The 17,209-nt window shown below is 30.4% G+C and overlaps 10 protein-coding genes across 10 annotated transcripts, besides 1 other annotated feature; 6 read left to right on the forward strand and 4 right to left on the reverse strand.

The window, feature by feature from the left end:
- Nucleotides 1–568: part of a mobile genetic element that runs on past the window's edge.
- Nucleotides 569–1,939: 1,371 nt separating this feature from the next.
- TVAGG3_0849220 (uncharacterized protein) lies at nucleotides 1,940–2,149 on the reverse strand (the record flags this gene model as incomplete). Its single annotated transcript, XM_051249181.1, has 1 exon — nucleotides 1,940–2,149. One exon carries the CDS (start codon nucleotides 2,147–2,149, stop codon nucleotides 1,940–1,942), a length of 210 nt encoding a protein of 69 aa, XP_051084656.1.
- Nucleotides 2,150–3,172: 1,023 nt separating this feature from the next.
- Nucleotides 3,173–3,710, reverse strand: TVAGG3_0849230 (uncharacterized protein; the record flags this gene model as incomplete). Its single annotated transcript, XM_051249182.1, has 1 exon — nucleotides 3,173–3,679. One exon carries the CDS (start codon nucleotides 3,677–3,679, stop codon nucleotides 3,173–3,175), a length of 507 nt encoding a protein of 168 aa, XP_051084657.1.
- Nucleotides 3,711–4,795: 1,085 nt separating this feature from the next.
- Nucleotides 4,796–6,061, reverse strand: TVAGG3_0849240 (protein ubiquitination; the record flags this gene model as incomplete). Its single annotated transcript, XM_001303183.1, has 1 exon — nucleotides 4,984–6,021. The coding sequence occupies one exon, from the start codon at nucleotides 6,019–6,021 to the stop codon at nucleotides 4,984–4,986; it is 1,038 nt and encodes a 345-aa protein (XP_001303184.1).
- Nucleotides 6,062–6,164: 103 nt separating this feature from the next.
- TVAGG3_0849250 (nitrile biosynthetic process) lies at nucleotides 6,165–7,835 on the reverse strand (the record flags this gene model as incomplete). Its single annotated transcript, XM_001303184.1, has 1 exon — nucleotides 6,640–7,809. One exon carries the CDS (start codon nucleotides 7,807–7,809, stop codon nucleotides 6,640–6,642), a length of 1,170 nt encoding a protein of 389 aa, XP_001303185.1.
- Nucleotides 7,836–8,564: 729 nt separating this feature from the next.
- Nucleotides 8,565–9,673, forward strand: TVAGG3_0849260 (phosphoprotein phosphatase protein; the record flags this gene model as incomplete). The annotated part of the gene is made up of 1 exon (XM_001303185.1): nucleotides 8,583–9,599. One exon carries the CDS (start codon nucleotides 8,583–8,585, stop codon nucleotides 9,597–9,599), a length of 1,017 nt encoding a protein of 338 aa, XP_001303186.1.
- Nucleotides 9,674–9,838: 165 nt separating this feature from the next.
- Nucleotides 9,839–11,083, forward strand: TVAGG3_0849270 (uncharacterized protein; the record flags this gene model as incomplete). The annotated part of the gene is made up of 1 exon (XM_001303186.1): nucleotides 9,887–11,083. The coding sequence occupies one exon, from the start codon at nucleotides 9,887–9,889 to the stop codon at nucleotides 11,081–11,083; it is 1,197 nt and encodes a 398-aa protein (XP_001303187.1).
- Nucleotides 11,084–11,223: 140 nt separating this feature from the next.
- Nucleotides 11,224–12,120, forward strand: TVAGG3_0849280 (protein ubiquitination; the record flags this gene model as incomplete). Its single annotated transcript, XM_001303187.1, has 1 exon — nucleotides 11,224–12,120. One exon carries the CDS (start codon nucleotides 11,224–11,226, stop codon nucleotides 12,118–12,120), a length of 897 nt encoding a protein of 298 aa, XP_001303188.1.
- Nucleotides 12,121–12,123: 3 nt separating this feature from the next.
- On the forward strand, nucleotides 12,124–13,095 carry TVAGG3_0849290 (protein ubiquitination; the record flags this gene model as incomplete). The annotated part of the gene is made up of 1 exon (XM_001303188.1): nucleotides 12,124–13,095. One exon carries the CDS (start codon nucleotides 12,124–12,126, stop codon nucleotides 13,093–13,095), a length of 972 nt encoding a protein of 323 aa, XP_001303189.1.
- Nucleotides 13,096–13,741: 646 nt separating this feature from the next.
- On the forward strand, nucleotides 13,742–15,081 carry TVAGG3_0849300 (lectin leg-like domain-containing protein; the record flags this gene model as incomplete). Its single annotated transcript, XM_001303189.1, has 1 exon — nucleotides 13,763–14,974. One exon carries the CDS (start codon nucleotides 13,763–13,765, stop codon nucleotides 14,972–14,974), a length of 1,212 nt encoding a protein of 403 aa, XP_001303190.1.
- Nucleotides 15,082–15,277: 196 nt separating this feature from the next.
- On the forward strand, nucleotides 15,278–17,005 carry TVAGG3_0849310 (armadillo (ARM) repeat-containing protein family; the record flags this gene model as incomplete). The annotated part of the gene is made up of 1 exon (XM_001303190.1): nucleotides 15,278–17,005. One exon carries the CDS (start codon nucleotides 15,278–15,280, stop codon nucleotides 17,003–17,005), a length of 1,728 nt encoding a protein of 575 aa, XP_001303191.1.
- Nucleotides 17,006–17,209: the final 204 nt, after the last annotated feature.

The raw sequence follows: 17,209 nt of genomic DNA on the forward strand, positions 1-17,209 counted from the left end.
ATTTCTATTCATCAATATTTCATCATATGAACTTCTATACTGTGGTGGTGTACCTGTTGGATGATATTTCAAACCTTCATCCGGTGTCCATGTCCAATATGTAGTCCTAGTAAACCAAACCTGAGGAGGATTTGTCACCTTTGAACAGTAAGTGTCATTTTCACCCTGAATGATTGGATAAGCTTTCACTTGTACTGTAACTTGTGATTGAAAGTTTCTAATCCATCAAAGAATATACCCGCTCCATCACGTTGAACTGGAATAGTGCATAAGAATGAAGTTTGGTCTTTCCATGTTCTAGCTAATGGTGTGCCATTATCATCATTCAGTGGTCTAGTTAATGAGTCCTCGTATTCTTCCGTGCATTCATTCACTCCATCTAAATCAGAAGCTTGAAGCATACGTGTAAAGAATATGTCGCCCACTGTGGTCATCGCTTGATCGGGGAAGTTTCTGGAATCTATAGTGACCTGAAGACCTCGAAGCATTGGATTTTCTAAAACGTTCTTTGCATTGCATTCTTCGGAAATGTTAACACAACATCTGTAACATTATGAAGAGCGTATGAGAAAATCTGAGCTGATACCTTCAGGAGTGATGCAACCTCCATTTAGTGAACGAACGTCAATATGTTGAGCTGGAATCATGAATGGATCTTCCTTACTGAATAAACGTGGTATTGCTTTAACTGATTCTTCAATTAAACCGTATCCTGGTGTAATGCATTTATCCTCTAAAACTTCCATCTTTGTGCATGAAATAATAACGTTATCAACTGTTGCGTCAGCAGATGTAGCGGCTAAGCTTGTAATTAATTTGGCAGGAAGTCCGATTTGTTGGAATTTGCGATCATATTTATAAACATGATTCATAATCTTTTCATAATTTTCATCAGTTATCTTTTCATAAACGTAATTTTGTAAATCAGCAACTCTTAACGGGTCAACCTGACAAAATACTAAAGTATCCCTGAAAACATAATATTTAAGAATGATTTCACCAAATGATTTAGGATAATCATCGAACGCCTGAAATGCTAACAAATCATTTACCGGAATAATCATATCAAAAGTGACATCAACTTCTTCATTTGCTTTCTTGAAAACTTCTGAAGGGTCAATATATTTACCACATACTGAGTTATCATATTTTTGAACATTATTATATAACGAATGAACAAACTTTTTAACTTTCCTTTCTGATTTTGGTTTATATGTTGCAAATGCGAAAGATTCACGGGCGCAATCCATCTGAAGATAACCGGCATCACCTCTTTCGGTTTCTACTTCTAATTGTTTAAAGCTTTGATTTGATGATTTGTAACCAACGAATAAACGCATGCATTTAAAAGCGGCATCACATGTGAAAGCTTTATTTGAAACTAGAGTTGCTTTAACTTTGCGTTTAATATATGTGTCACCTAATTGGTTCACATCATGAGCCGGATTTGTAATTCTTAAATGAGTTTGTTTATCATCAAAATATGGAGCATCAGAGTCATAGCATGAACTTTCAAGTTCTCTATAATATCTTCTACCGTCATTCTTTGCGAATATTTCATTTATCTTTTCGAATGAATGAAACACATTTCCATTAATCGGTTTAGTGTTTGGCACCAAATAGTTAGTCGTCATTTATTAATAAATAAAAAATCAAAATTAAAAGATGAAAATGAATTTTTAATTTTAATGAAATAATCAACTATGGCTGCAGGATTTAAGAAACTGTGGGATAAAGTAAAAAGAGGAGCGCATAAAGTTTGGGAAACATTGAAGAAGGAGCAAATTGGATATTTAAGAATAAAGAAGCAATTAGTGACGTTGCTGAATCAATAACGCCAAAAGCTGCCCCAATAAGAGAAATATTAAATAAAGGAGAAAAAGTTTATCAAAGACTTCAACCGATACTAAGATAAAAATAATATTTATTTATTTTTCCACTATCTACCTCCTATTTTATTAAGTATTCCTTCAGCAATTCCACCAACTGCGTTACCTGCTTGTGCTCCCATCGCCGGATTACCTGCTTTAGTACCTAATACTCCACCTATGATAGTTCCTGCCGTTTTCGCTACTGGTGCCAAAAAGTTTGCAACGGGTTTAATAATCTTTTGATGAACCCAACCCGCAGCTTTCTTAATTCCTCCCATAATTTTTTAAAGAATCCTGCCGCCATTTCTGATTTAATATTAATTAAAAAATATATTTCATCACTTATATTCTAATTTTTATTTAATGATAAATGAAACCAATTTTAAAAATAAATGAAACAGAGGAGGAAGAAATAAATGAAAGTGAAAATGTTCAACAAAAAATAAACGTTGTTAAACCAATTACTGAAATAAAAATTTTTTCATCTGTTGAAGAATTTAATGACTATTATGCTAATAATAAAAAATTATTTGAAGAATTGACAACATGTAAATTGAATAAAATGTTTAAAGTTGATGGATTCAAAATTTCAAAAATAAAAGGAGTGGTTAGTTTGAAATCTATTCCTCAATCAAGAATCACCTCATTAATGAAAATAGATGATTTAACAAAAAGAATAGAAATTATTGAAGAGAATAAATCAAATATTGATTTCATAAATCATGACTCGTTGAGCCCGGGTCCTTAAAGCCCATCACTGAGTTCAAGGTTATATTCATCAAATATTTCATTATTAAATGCAACTTCTGCTAGTTTATTTATTTTTTCAATACGATCATTTGAAAGTCTATCGTTTAATTTTTTCTGAAGTTTTTCATTTTCTAGTTCTGAAACTTTATTTGGATGATATGTAAATTCATGAAATTCTTTGGCCTCGGTTTTGATCATTAATTTACAAAGAACTTTTGTGGTTGGAATTCGTTTGAACCATTTATTAGTTATATTCGTTATATATTCAATATCTGGAATTAATTCCCAAATTTTTGCATTTTCAAAATTTATTATCAAATGCAAAAGCAATGGGTTTAATATTATGTTTACCTTTATAATATAAACTTTCTACATAATCATCGAAATAAACATCTACTTGTTTAACATTTTCAAGAATTGGTGAAAGAGCATCCATTAATTGATTGACGGTTACGAATCTTGATCCACTCATTTTCTTACGAATTAAAAAAATAAATTATTCAAAAATGTCAGAAGAAAATATTTAAATAAATTATTTAAATTTTTTTACTCTATTCAAGAATTTTATTTTTGATATAACTCATTGAATTCAAAATTTTTAAAAAATTGACACCATATATAACCAGTAGAAATTCTGCCAGTAGAAGTTCTACCAGTAGAAACTTTACTAGTAGAAGTTCTGCCAGTATAAACTCTACCAGTAGAAGTTCTGCCAGTAGAAGTTCTGCCAGTATAAACTCTACCAGTAGAAGTTCTGCCAGTATAAACTCTACCAGTAGAAGTTCTGCTAAAGTATTCAATTTTGAGGGAAACAGTAGAAGTTCTGCCAGTATAAACTCTACCAGTAGAAGTTCTGCCAGTATAAACTCTACCAGTAGAAGTTCTGCCAGTATAAACTCTACCAGTAGAAGTTCTGCTAAAGTATTCAATTTTGAGGGAAACAGTAGAAGTTCTGCCAGTATAAACTCTACCAGTAGAAGTTCTGCCAGTATAAACTCTACCAGTAGAAGTTCTGCCAGTATAAACTCTACCAGTAGAAGTTCTGCTAAAGTATTCATAAACACCTTTTTATATCTTATTTACATCTAACATGCACCAATTTATTTTATAACTTTATTAATACTAAATTTTATTTCATACAAAAAGTAAAAATTCATAAGTTATATATTAATTTAATAAATTATATTATCATTTATAATAAAATTTTTCGAAATGCAGATAAATTTTAACATGTTCGAAATGAAACTATTATAAAATATATTCTTTTTATTAATGGTAATATAGGAATTGTAGGAATAAAAACTTTTTATAAATTATTCATAAATTTTTAAAATCGGTTTCATACAAAATAAAAATAAATTTTCATAAATGTAAGACATGAATTTTTAAAGTTTATTTTTTTTATTTCATTATGTATGGGCTGAGTGTAAATGTCTTACAATTTTGAAAATTTTTTAAATCTTGATTTATTCAAAAATGTAAGAATAAAAACCGTAAGAATCATACATTTTTTACTTCATATGTTAAAAAAAATGATACAAAATCGTTCAATATTGTATGAATTCTTACGTTTACAAAAAAAGTCACACAACCCTTCAACATATACTACTAATTACGATTAAAACGATGAAAGAACCAAAAAGTGTGTTTTGTGTTTTGTTGTTGCGTGTTGGATGCGGGATCCTGTTATTTCCGAAATCGACAAAAAATTTGGAAATTTAATTTCCGAAATCGAAATTATATTAATGTTTTTAATATTCTTATATCAAAAGGATTAAAGTTCATTAAGAGAAAAACAATTCTTCTTCTTCAATCTATTGGCGCATTTATTTCTACACGCCAATAAGGAAGGGAAAATTATAAGACACCATGGTGTCTTCAAAACGCTAATTTTTGATATTTTTAACAACCCTACAGATTTCTTTTAATCATTTGGTTATATAAAAAGGAGAATCATTGAGGTTATTCAGCTTTGATTCTATTCTATTCACCCCTAGGCATGAGTGAAGTTATAGGGGTGATTGCAAATAAAAAAAAGTTTATATTTGAAAATACAGCTCATATATATAAAGAATTCAAGATCACTCTTTTACTCAATTTTTATATAATGAATTTTTTTGGATTCTATAGTAATTATTGTTTACTATAATGAAGTTAATGATGTTAATTTTCAATGGCGATTAACACAGGTGTTAATTTAAATTAAAGTCAGATGGGTGTGAGTACACCATTTTCATATTTATGGTATCTGGATCTCAAAATTTTAGAGAATGGATATGTTTGCACATGAAAAATTAAAGTCTTTAGTGCAAAAATATCTTTGGGTATTATAAAAAAATGTAAAACCCAATTAAATTATTCTTTATTTCGCACCAATTGATATCAAATAGTTTCTCACGGCACCTTTTGCGTTCTTGAGTGGAGTATGTCCATTTCTGGTCTTAACATTTTTATCTGCACCACATGAGATAAGATATTTTACAACATCAAGATGTCCTTTATATGATGCATAAACAAGAGGAGTGCATCGAAATGCATTATCCTTTGCTTCGATGTTTGCGCCAACTGAAACAAGATATTTAACAACATCAAGATGACCTAAACGTAATGCACGAATAAGAGGTGTTTGCCCAATATTATTCTTAGATTCTTTGTTGCATCCACAAGCAAATAAATTACGAACTAATTGAAGATTTCCTCGATCACATGCTTCAATAAATACATTATTTCCGTTTTCTTTTTCTTTCTTTTCATTTAATCCTTTTTCACATGCTTTTTTAAGCATTTCTTGATTTCCATTTTCTGAAAGATCATTCATGAAATTGTAGATACTTTCGAAATCATTAGAGTTTTTATATCCTGCAATTATATTTATAATGTTTTCTCTTTCATTTTCTTCTGTCATTACAACGATTCCTGAAACATTCTTTCTTGCTGTTTGAGGTTTAGGTGCTGGTGGTAATTCGTCTTCCTTCGGTTGGCTATGATTTCGGATATCATTTAACTCTGTTTGGATTCTTGAAATTGAATTTTCAAGTTCCGAAATTCTTTTTGATGAATCAGCTACTTCTTTTGGTTTTTGATTAAGGTAATTAATTATTCCATCAAGTGCACCTAATTTCATGTATTTTTTAAGTGCTACAAGTGTTGAAATAACTTCTTGATCATCCTCAATGGAAACATTTGCATTTCGAAGAGTTTTATATAATTCTTGTGTGGTAATTCTAGATGAATATTGATCCATCAAAGTAATAAAATCATTCGATGCTAAATTTGCTCCTTCCAAAATTATTTTGACGTCATCTAGCTCAAAAATACTGACTAACTTGTCGTCTTCGATATAATCTTTAATGTTGGCAGCAATATAGTCATAATTTTGTACAAGCTCATCTCCTGACATTGGATTTCAAAAACTGTTAGTTTTTTTTCCTCAACATCAAAACAGTTTTCAATTAATCAATAAATTTTTTAAAAAAAATCGCTTATTTAACTATTGAATATGTCATTTAAATCGATATATTTGAATTTTTGACAATTATTCTCCGCGATTATTCATAATTTGGAATATATCAATGTAAAATATCCATTTATATATAAAAAATAGGATATGCCATGCAACTTCTTGCAGTTTTACATGTTCTTATAAATTCTTAGCGGATCATGCTCAATGAAAACTTGCAGACATTTAAATTGAGATAAATTTTGTAGATTTGTCATCCATAAATTGAATGCAAATTCTAAAACATGTCTCTTCCTAAAAAATATGATTTTGATATATAATTTTTGAAAATATTGTGATTGTATTGGTTAAGAATTACATGTTTAACAGTTCAGTAAGAAGCTCCATTTACTCGATTTGACATATATTGATCCAATTGGAATTAATTTTCTATATTTGTGATGTCTATGCTCAAAAAATATCTATGAAACATACATAATATCTAGTAGATCAAAAATTCAAAGATACAGCAATAAAAAAAATAAAATAAATTGTTGATCTTAAAATTTTTGAACTTTCTTATGACGAAAATACAAACATTTCAAGCATATCATTCCTGTGATTCAAGAATGATATTGCATTTCCGAGATACAAAGTGTAAATCGGTAATGGAGCTTTGCAATATTGGCCAAATATAGAATAAATAGTTCTGTCCTTCTCTTTGTATAACGCAGAGAAACCTTGTTCGCTTGGAAGTAAGAACTGACCGTCTTCATTCACGATTCCGTCGGCCAAAGTCAAAGTATCGGAATCTGGACGAACATGCAGTGTGAACCATTGAGATTTAGGTATGTAGAACGCGTAAACAAGAGAGTAACTCTCTGGTTCGCACCTTCCGCCGAAAAATACCAAATAATCTTCAAATCTTATCATAACTGCGGCTTGATTATCCATCGGTGGTGTTTTTCCGCAGGAGTCGATCGCTTCTAACTTATTCGTTTCCATGTCTAATTTTATCAAACCTTGATTTCTCGTAGATCCGTAGATCCAGACGTTATTGTCGACCGTGCAATAGGCAGGAGCAGCACGTCCGAGGAACTGTATATCGATTTTTGTCCATTTGTAGGTGTCCATATCAAGAACGTACAAATTATTCAAAATTTTTGAATTAAAACCTCCCCAAATGTATAACTTGTTCTTCCAGTAGCTGATTACGCATCCTGATCTTGCTTCAGGGCTGATTCCGGTAGTTTCAACCAATTTATATTCTCCTGTATTGATATCTACTGAATGTAGGTCTGTATAATAAGTTCCCTGGTGCTCTCCACCGAAAATAAACACTTTATCCTGAACAAAAATGCAGCTGGACCCGGCTCGAGGCGAAAGTAAATTTTGGGCGAGTTTATTCCATTTCATTGTCGAGAAATCTAATATCCAACAGTCACTGAGATATTGGCCTTTCGAACCTTGACCATATGCTATGAAAAGTATATCTTTTTCGGGAGAATAAGAAGAACATTGATATTTTCGTGGACAAGGTGTAACAGAGTTATCAAATGTAACCGTCCAATCTGCTTGATACTCCGGAGTTACTAAATTTCGTTGAATATGTTGTGAATTTATTGATTTCTGTGAAATTGTTTGAGTACGGTCAAACAAGAATCTCTGGCCGGAAACAAGAGAGTACACATCGACTGAATAAGATCGTGTGCCTGCATCAAGCTTCATACTCGATAGTTCCGCCCCCATGAAAAAAAATTATTTGTGACGATAAAAAATTGCTTCCTCAAAAAATATTATACTCCCCCTAATAAATATTTTTCCCACTATGTAAGAGTTCTATAGTTCTTTTACTTAACGTTGTTAGAATTCTCCAAAAGTACTTTCATTTTATCTGGTTTAAACAATGCCTATCTTTAATCGGTCAAAATTTTGAAAGAAACAATTGCATTTTGCAGTGTTATTCTACTATGTTGCTATCTGTAGCTCGGGTCTCAACGTTTTCCGAGTGATTATCAAATGACTAACTATAGAATGGTACACGGCTTTAGAATTTTTTATCCCTTGTAAAATTAAAATTATTGCATTAGATCTACATACTAATATTTTAACATAAATAATTTTGAGGACTTTTCAATAGCTGAATTTTGAAATATTCTAAAAATTGCATATGCGAGGAAGAATTCATGATATTATAAATGAGTTAGCGCAATAGATATTTTATTTTTTTATTTGAATTTTTATCATTTGTGAAGTTATATTGATTTAACTTTTAGAAAAATTGTGAGAGAGTATTAGAAAAATAATTTTAAAAAAGTCAAATTACTGCATACTTAATATGATGTAGAGTCTTTGTATCTTTTTGAATAAATATTTTCAGAGGATGCTATGTCAAAAAAATATTTGTGCTCATTTCTTGCTTGGATGCAGTTTAAAATAATGTAAAATTATTCAAATGTATTGAATTTGAAAGATCCAATTGAAAAATTTGCATTTCGATAATGCGAAAATCTCAGGAATATATGTCGATGTTTTTAAATCTTTTAACAATTGGAGAGAACCGAGTTCCAGTAGATCTTGAAAAGCACATTCCCAAAATATCATTAGACCTTGCAAACGGGATTTTGGACGAATATTTGCAAAATAATACATTTCATTCAACTGTTATCAACGTTGCTCCTCCAGTTTACGTAGTTGGAGATCTACATGGCGATCTCTTTGATTTATTAAGAATATTAAATCGAAATGGAATCCCACCGATATCAAATTACTTATTTTTAGGTGATTACATTGATCGCGGAAGATTCCCTGTTGAAACAATCCTGTTAGTTATTTCCCTTCATAATCTATTTCCCCTAAATTTTCAGATATTGCGAGGCAATCATGAAGATCCAAACGTATGTGAGCAATATGGCTTTCATGAAAAACTCCGAGAGATGTTTGGCGCAAATTCCTTGAAACTTAAATTCTATACAGTATTTTCTTACTTACCAATTGCTGGCATAATCGAGGACAAGTATTTTTGTGTTCATGGAGGTATTTCCCGTCACTTAACAAGTCTATCATGTCTGACTAATATATCATTACCAATAACGGAGATAACTCCATTAATAGAAGATATCTTATGGTCTGACCCTTCAAATACCAATGATTATTATACATCAAACCCTCGAGGACGAGGCCATCAGTTCGGATTACCAGCCACAGACTATTTTCTGCAAAGATCTAAAATGCAATATATTATTCGAGCTCATACATATATTCCAAACGGCGCAACACTTTTCCATTCTGCAAAGGTGATCTCTATTTTCTCATCATCGCATTACGTAGAAGGCGGAAACGTCGCAACTATCGTTTACGTCGACGGAATTCACGTTTACGAGAAATTGTATCCGGAAAGCGCAATGAAGAAAGTTTCTTATTCAATTATTCACCCAGGAATTGAAAAGAAGTTATCAGCCACTACATTTCTTCCTCCACTTCGCAAACCACATCCGCAGAGCGTTGTTCAGAAGTCAAAGACTGTTTATATGATATAGTTTTGTTTGTATTGTTGTTTTTTAAATTGTTATATATAATATAAATTTTTTTGAAATTGTCAATTCTTTAGTCATACCAATATAATTCATTCGCCTTGCAAAATAACTCTTCTGATGGATTTTAATGTCAAGATTGTTAAAAAATTAAAGACAAAATTAACTTTTTTTCTATAATTTTTAGGACACATGATTTAACATTCATGTGAGTTTTATAATCTTAAAGAGTTGAATATCAAAATCTTATTTTGTAATTTTCATTCAAAAAATTCAGAATCAACAAAATTTCAATGCAAAAACTTTATGAATCTTCATACTTAATATCGATATCTGACGGAAATAAAGGGTCTATTGTCGAGTCATATCCTGAAGGTGCAAAATTACTTGAAAATGAAGAACTTTTTTCGATTGATTGCTATCCTGGAAGCTTATCAAAGGAGAAACCTATTGTATTTACATTTAACATCGATCAAACCTTTTACTTTTCACTTTCTTTTCCCATTGAAGGTACAATTTACGTTATTTCAATAGAAAGTAAGCTTCCATTTTCATATTTGTTCACAGAGTTCTTAAAGGAAGCGATCAATGAGTTTGAAAAGAATGAATTTCACGATCCTTCTCTTCGATTTGCGTATATTACATCATTATTGGCTACTTGGGATAATGAATTAAAAACTGATATCGAATTAAACTTTCCTGCAGGTATGACAAGCGTTTCCATATCAGAGGATCACTATACATTTGGCCAATATGGTTTTTGGGCATATTTTTCTCCAAATGAAATTTTACAAGCGTATGATTGCTTAATACGCGATGAAGCCATACTTCTCATTGCAAATGACCCTCATACAGCTAATAAAGCAATGTTCTCGCTTTTGTCTTTATTTTCTCCGATTCAATTTTTTGGACCAATGGCGCTTTGGATGCCCGAAAAAGATCCTAGACTACAAAATATACCAGCAACAAATCTCAAAGTAGTTTGTACTCCTGCAGAAAAAATAGATAGCATGAAATATTTTAATTGTATACTTAGCATATCGCCAAAGAAGGTTTGTGATTACCCAGATTATAGAAATCCATTTGTTAATAGAAACAGGTACTCAAGGTATCTGATAACAGCTGCATTAGATGATATGTTATTAGAAGATCCTTTTTCTGACATTATACCACTCCAAATACCAGAATCTTTGATTAAATCTATTGTTAATGAAAGTCCTGACGTGAAATACGATGAAAAAGCCGCATCTGCATTTAATACGAGTTTATCATGGAAAATATGGAGAAGTAAGAATATATATAGATCAACATGGCTTGAAGCTATGAAAAGCATGAGTCCAAATGATATTATTAACAAACATAATAAACCTGAAGAATTAAAGATCATAAAGGAGTCTCTACATCATATTCCAAGTGAATTTAAGAATGATAAACACTTGATGGCTCTAGTAAGAAATTACAAAAAGATTATTGAACCTTTATTGAAATAATTTTTTAAAAAATTCTATCATTGTTTTAATTTTTGAAGTTTTTTAATGAGCAAATTCAGATTAGATTGATTGGTTAATCTTTCTGACACTTTTGATATGAGAGTCGTAATTGCTGGCATTTTTTTATTTTATTTTTTGTTATGAGCGTAGGTCTAACTATTAATTTTCAATATATTGCGGAAAATATACAATCGTACATCGATCAGGGAACCCTTTTTGATATTTTTGACGAAGAGGATATCCCTAAAATATTAGAACAAACATCTATTAACACAAATGATTTCAGTATTCTTCTTTCTCAAGGCCAAACAAAATATAAAGCTGAAAAGCTTTATTACTTTGTTCGAATGTGCAATGTTTCTGTTAATTCATATGAAGACGTTCTTAATGTTCTCAATATATACAAAAATATTCTAGAACTTGGATCTTCTAGTAGCTTAATTGATTATTTACAGAATCATAAAACGGAACACAGTACAAATCCCCAAGAAGTTGCAAATTTGCAATCCGAAATCCAAACTTTAAAAAACAAGATCATGAATCTTGAAAATGAAGCTAATCAATTGAAACAAGAGAATACTGCATACAAAAACGAAGCTTCGAATTTCAAAAACGAAATATCAAATCTTACAATCAACAATAAAGAATTTGGAAGCAAAATAAGTAATTTAGAGAGCAGAATAACCAATTTGAAGAATAACAATGAACAATTTCAAAACGATAACAATATTTTAAAGAGAGAAATAATCAGTCTGAAGAATAATAATGGACAATTTCAAAGTGAAAACAATATTTTAAAGAGAGAAATAATCGGTCTGAAGAATGACAATGGACAATTTCAAAACGAAAACAATAATTTAAAGAGAGAAATATCTAATCTGAAGAATAACAATGAACAATTTCAAAGTGAAAACAGTATCTTAAAGAGAGAAATATCCAATCTGAAGAATAACAGTGATCGATTTCAAAGTGAAAACAATATTTTAAAGAGAGAAATATCCAATCTGAAGAATTTTAATGAAAAATTAACTATATAAATAATGGACTTCAAAAATAACAATGACAAATTAACTAAAGAAATAACAAACCTAAAAAATAACAATGAAATTTTAACTAAAGATATAACTAACCTCAAAAATAACAAAATTTTCAGATTGGCTTCGTGTATTAATGATATTGCAATAATTGCTGGTTTACCTTTGAATGCTGACTTTAAGACAGTTTATAAATACATTAAAAAGCTTTCAGATAAGCATGACAATGCAAGACTATGCCTTGCAAATGTATGTGGATTATGGGATATTAAATCCGAAGATGGATGTCCTCTTTTTAATTTTATATGTTTTAAAGGAGAACTTCAATTATTAAAAACTTTTATTGAAGAAGGTTATAATAGAGATACACTTGATCAGCATGAAAATAACTGTTTAATTGGGGCAGCATCATCAGGACATCTTGAAATCGTAAAATATTTAATTGAAATTGGTTTTGACAAGAGTTTTCAGGATGTAAAAAGTGGCTATAATGCAATTCTGGCTGCAGCAGAACACGGTCGTGTTGAAGTTCTTAAATATTTACAAAGTATTGGTTGTGATGTAAACTCTAAATTGAAAAATAATGTAAATTGTATTTACTTGGCATCAAAAGAAGGTCACCTTAACGTAATTAAATATCTTGTTTCTTGTGGAGTAAATCCAAAAGAAAAAGAAAATGATGGATGGTCTCCAATAATCATCGCAGCATACAAGGGTCACCTCGAAATAATTAAATATCTAATTCAATGCAGTTGTGATATAAATGATAAAACAGATGAAAAATATGCGCCTCTTCATTATGCAGTTCAAAAAGGTAATTTGGAAGTTGTAAAATATTTGGTTTCAATTGGTGCCAATCTTAATGATAAAACTAACGAAGGACAAACTCCACTTAAAATTGCAAAGATGTGGGAAAATTCATATATGCATATAAAGGTCGCAAAATTTCTTATTCAAGCAGGAGCAAGAGAAAATTAACCTGTTCTAATATCATGTTATATTAAAAGGCAATATCTGATTATATTTTATCTTATATATATACACATCAATTCAAATTTTTTTGGGTCCTTTTTTCAATGAAATCATAATGCCCAAAATAATTTGAAGTGATTGGATTTTCCAATGTCTGAATGATTAAGCAATTTTTATATGAGATTTAATGAATACTCTCAAATATTTTGGCAATCTTTAACTTCTGAAGTTCTTCAAAATCTATATGTTTTCCAAGAATTAACATATTGCATAAGTTTAAGGGACTGCATTTCTAATGTCTGATGACGCACGCATGGTACTTTTGCCTATGTTTTTAATGAAATTTGGTGATACTCTCCCTTATATATCCTCAATTTTTTGACACAAATCTGAGAACTGAAGCTAATAAACTTTGCAAACAAGATTGGGAATGATTAGTTAGCCATGCTTGCATTAATTTTATATCTCAATTATCAGCAGGAATTAGGATTCTACCTTCAAAAGTCACGTTTCTGCCACCAACACCAAAAAAGAGTATGTTAAATTTAAGAAACTTTGGAAGGCATGAAGTACGAAAACTGATGTGCTTATTAGCAATTTAATTGAATATTTTGGAAAATAACTAAAATATCATTTCTCTTTTTTGATTTGTCACTTTTTTAGTAAAATTTCAATGTTTATCTTTTTATTGAGCAATTGTCAGTCAATTACCTATAATCTTTATCCACCATTTAAAAACACTGCACCTGGTGAATTCGGATTATGGTCTGTTGCTGGTTCAACTTCAAACGCAAAGAATCATATTCATATTACTTCAAGGAAAAATAAAATTAACGGCGCTTTATGCTCACGTATACCTACGTCATATCAAAACTTTGAAACAGTATTAAATGTTTCCCTTATTTCGGGCTCATTCCACTATTTATTCACTCAAGATGCATGCCCAATTGTGCATCGTTACAATGGTGGATATTGGCGTGGATTTAGTTTAAATTTCAACGAATCTAATGAAAAACTTAATATTTCGTTTACAATTGTTCGAAATGATTACACATATAACACCCAAGACCTTTGCCTTATCAACACAACGAACCCTGTCATAAAAGTTAAATCTGGCGAGAATGAAGCTACTGTTCAGTACTTTGATGGAAATAAATGGAAAGATTGCGGTTCAAAGCATGTTTTCCCATACTTAGTTGTTGGATACTTTACGTTAACTGCATTTCCGATTGAAGAATTCGCTCAAGCCCGCATTTATTCTTTCAATACTTCTATTCCTTATAATTACTCTGAAGAATTCGATACAACACGTCTCGAAAAACTTGTTAAGAGAATTGTCAATCCAAAAACCAAAAAAGAGAAGCCGATGTCTTTAGCAACTAGAATTTCTTATTCTCTTCCAGAAGACACGAATTCCTCAGAATATTTCAAGTACATAGACATCATTCTTGCTGAAATGAACGTTAGTCTTACAAATGCTCTCAACTCTACAGGATTAAAATCAATTATTGATAAAATGATCAAAACTAAGCTCAGCCGCATTGAAAAGAAGTTTTCCAAGCGTAAACAGCTACTACAAGAGATTGATGATAGTATGAAACGCGTAAAGGCCGGAATTCAAGTAGATTTAAACCAACTTGAGTCAAACATTTATTCTTCAATGGAAACGGCCAAACATACTTCTGTTTCAGAGCTTAAGAAATTTTTAGATAAGGTAAAAGATGCTGAATCTCTTACAAATTCAACAAAAGAATCAGCAAAAGAAATGAAGTCAATGTGGCTTCCTACCTTCTTGTATGTAATATCTTTTATAGAGTTAGCACTTTATATAGCGTTCTTCTTCCAGAGAAAGAAAGCTACTCATAATTTTAAGAAATATGATTAAAAAAATAATAATTCTTTGTATGATTTTAAGCAAACTCTTTTAATTTACGAATGAATTTGTGTATTTTACAAGAAATTAAAAAATCTAAAAATTAAATTCAATTTGATGGTTTAAATCTTTATATCTTACAGTATGCCAGAAAATTGAAAGAATCTCACTGGGAAAAATAGAATTGGAGACTAAGTTCGTTATTTTTATTTTAATATTAGGATCAAGGCATTCAAAATTGACTATAAAATGATTTTACTTGGTTATTTATACATGTTTTTGCTTCCTTGAGTGAAAATCTTATTATTCATTCAAATGAAAGGTGGGAGGGGTGGCGGCCCACCTAATAAAATGCCAAAATCTAAGCCACCCAATACTGCATATGTTCCAGAATTACAAATATCGGAGTTTCAAATTGATTTTGCAAATATTCCAATCAAATTTGATCTAAATCAAGTAAAATCATTTCAGCACCATCTCAAAGTCACATCAAAGGACGTTCTAGAAGAAATAGAAGCTATGAAGAAACTCATTCTTCAAGCAAGAAAGTTTGCTCCTCCAGATGATAAAATTTTATTCGCGATCAACCAGATCTTAAACAAAATAACAACAAAATCAGACAAAATAGTCAAATCTTCAATGGATCTGATCAACGAAGACTATTTTGGATCAGAATCTTTCATAGAAACATTTTCATCAAAATTGCTTGCTACATCCACTGAACAAAATGCACTCTCTCGTGTGTACGCAAGATTTTTACATATAATAATCGACAATTTACCCACGATAAAGCAAAGAGAAGATTTATATGAATTGATAAATCAGGGATTACTTGAAAATACTGAACTAACTAATGGATCCTTTCAATTTATAGGGTGTCTACTTACAGAAGGTCTCATCCAAATTAGCCAAATCCTCAAAATTTTCAATAGATTAAAAAACGATTTAACAGAGCGCAATGTTGAAGGAATATATTATCTATTTCGATGTTGCTTTCATTACATGAACGAGAATTACTCTGATTTCAAGAAAGATTTGACAAAAATAATTAATTTGGTCAAACAACTGACAAATGTTCGTTCTCAAGTCAAATTCCTGATGTATGACTTTCAAGATGAGTTTTCGGCCAATAAAATTACTGGTTATTTAGATAGAAACGTAAATTCAATTGAAGAAACAATTTTAACGGACATTCCTCCAGAAACAAAGTCCTCTCTTATACTAAGTAAGTTTATTAACACCAATGAGATCCCAACACGTTGGAATACTCAAATGACTTTTGATTATTTTGCTTCTTTGCTAATGTCGCCAAATAAGGACTTCACCAAAGGTCTTGGTTTAATACCAATCCTGATCCAAAGCGATAATCTCATTTTCAAAGAGTCTTCTCTGAAAGAAATCAAAAAATTAGAAAAAATAAGCCGCAAATTTGAAAGTGGATTAAATAAAATAGGAGCCATATATGCCAATTTGTATGTTCTTGGCTGCATTGATGATTTGAACAAAAATATATTTGATAATTATATTTTTGTTGGATTTATTGGCGAATTAAGGAGAATTAACAAGACACAAATGATCCAAAACACCGATTTCTTTCTGGAATATGCTTTTTTGCCGAAATTAAGATCTCATAGCCAAATTGTCAGTGATTTAGAGGAATTTGGTATCATAGACATGTTTCCTTTATATGCAGATATGAAATTGATATTTGATATCATTCGCAAAGGCGAAGATGAAAAATTAATAATAAATATTTTGAAAAAAGAACATTCTGAACAAGAAAAGGTGTTGTTGGTAGAGTATTTGACGGAAATAATTGTAATACAGAGACCGGCTGAATACAATGTACTTCTACAATACATTTATAGACGTCCAATTCATTCTTTGAAACATATTGAAGTAATTGGAGAATTATTTGAATGGAAACCGGAACAAACTGCAACATCAATATATAAATTAGCTGCTTTGATATTGTATGATATAGAAGAATTTAAAAATACAAGCGGAAATGAATATCATAATGATGTAAGTAAATTTTTATAGATAAATGTTTGATTATAAATTGTACTATCTAATGATTCTTTTTCTTTTCATTATTATATACAAATCTTTCAAATATTGGTGAAATTCTACAAATTTTTCAACAAATTGTGAATTTTTAGATTGATTTAAATCAAGTTAGTATTTATTATGAGAATAGTACATGTTGTTTAAACGATCATTAATAGAGTACTTAAAATATATTTT

Source organism: Trichomonas vaginalis, chromosome VI (genome assembly GCF_026262505.1).
Source record: "Trichomonas vaginalis G3 chromosome VI, whole genome shotgun sequence".
Lineage (NCBI taxonomy): Eukaryota > Parabasalia > Trichomonadida > Trichomonadidae > Trichomonas > Trichomonas vaginalis.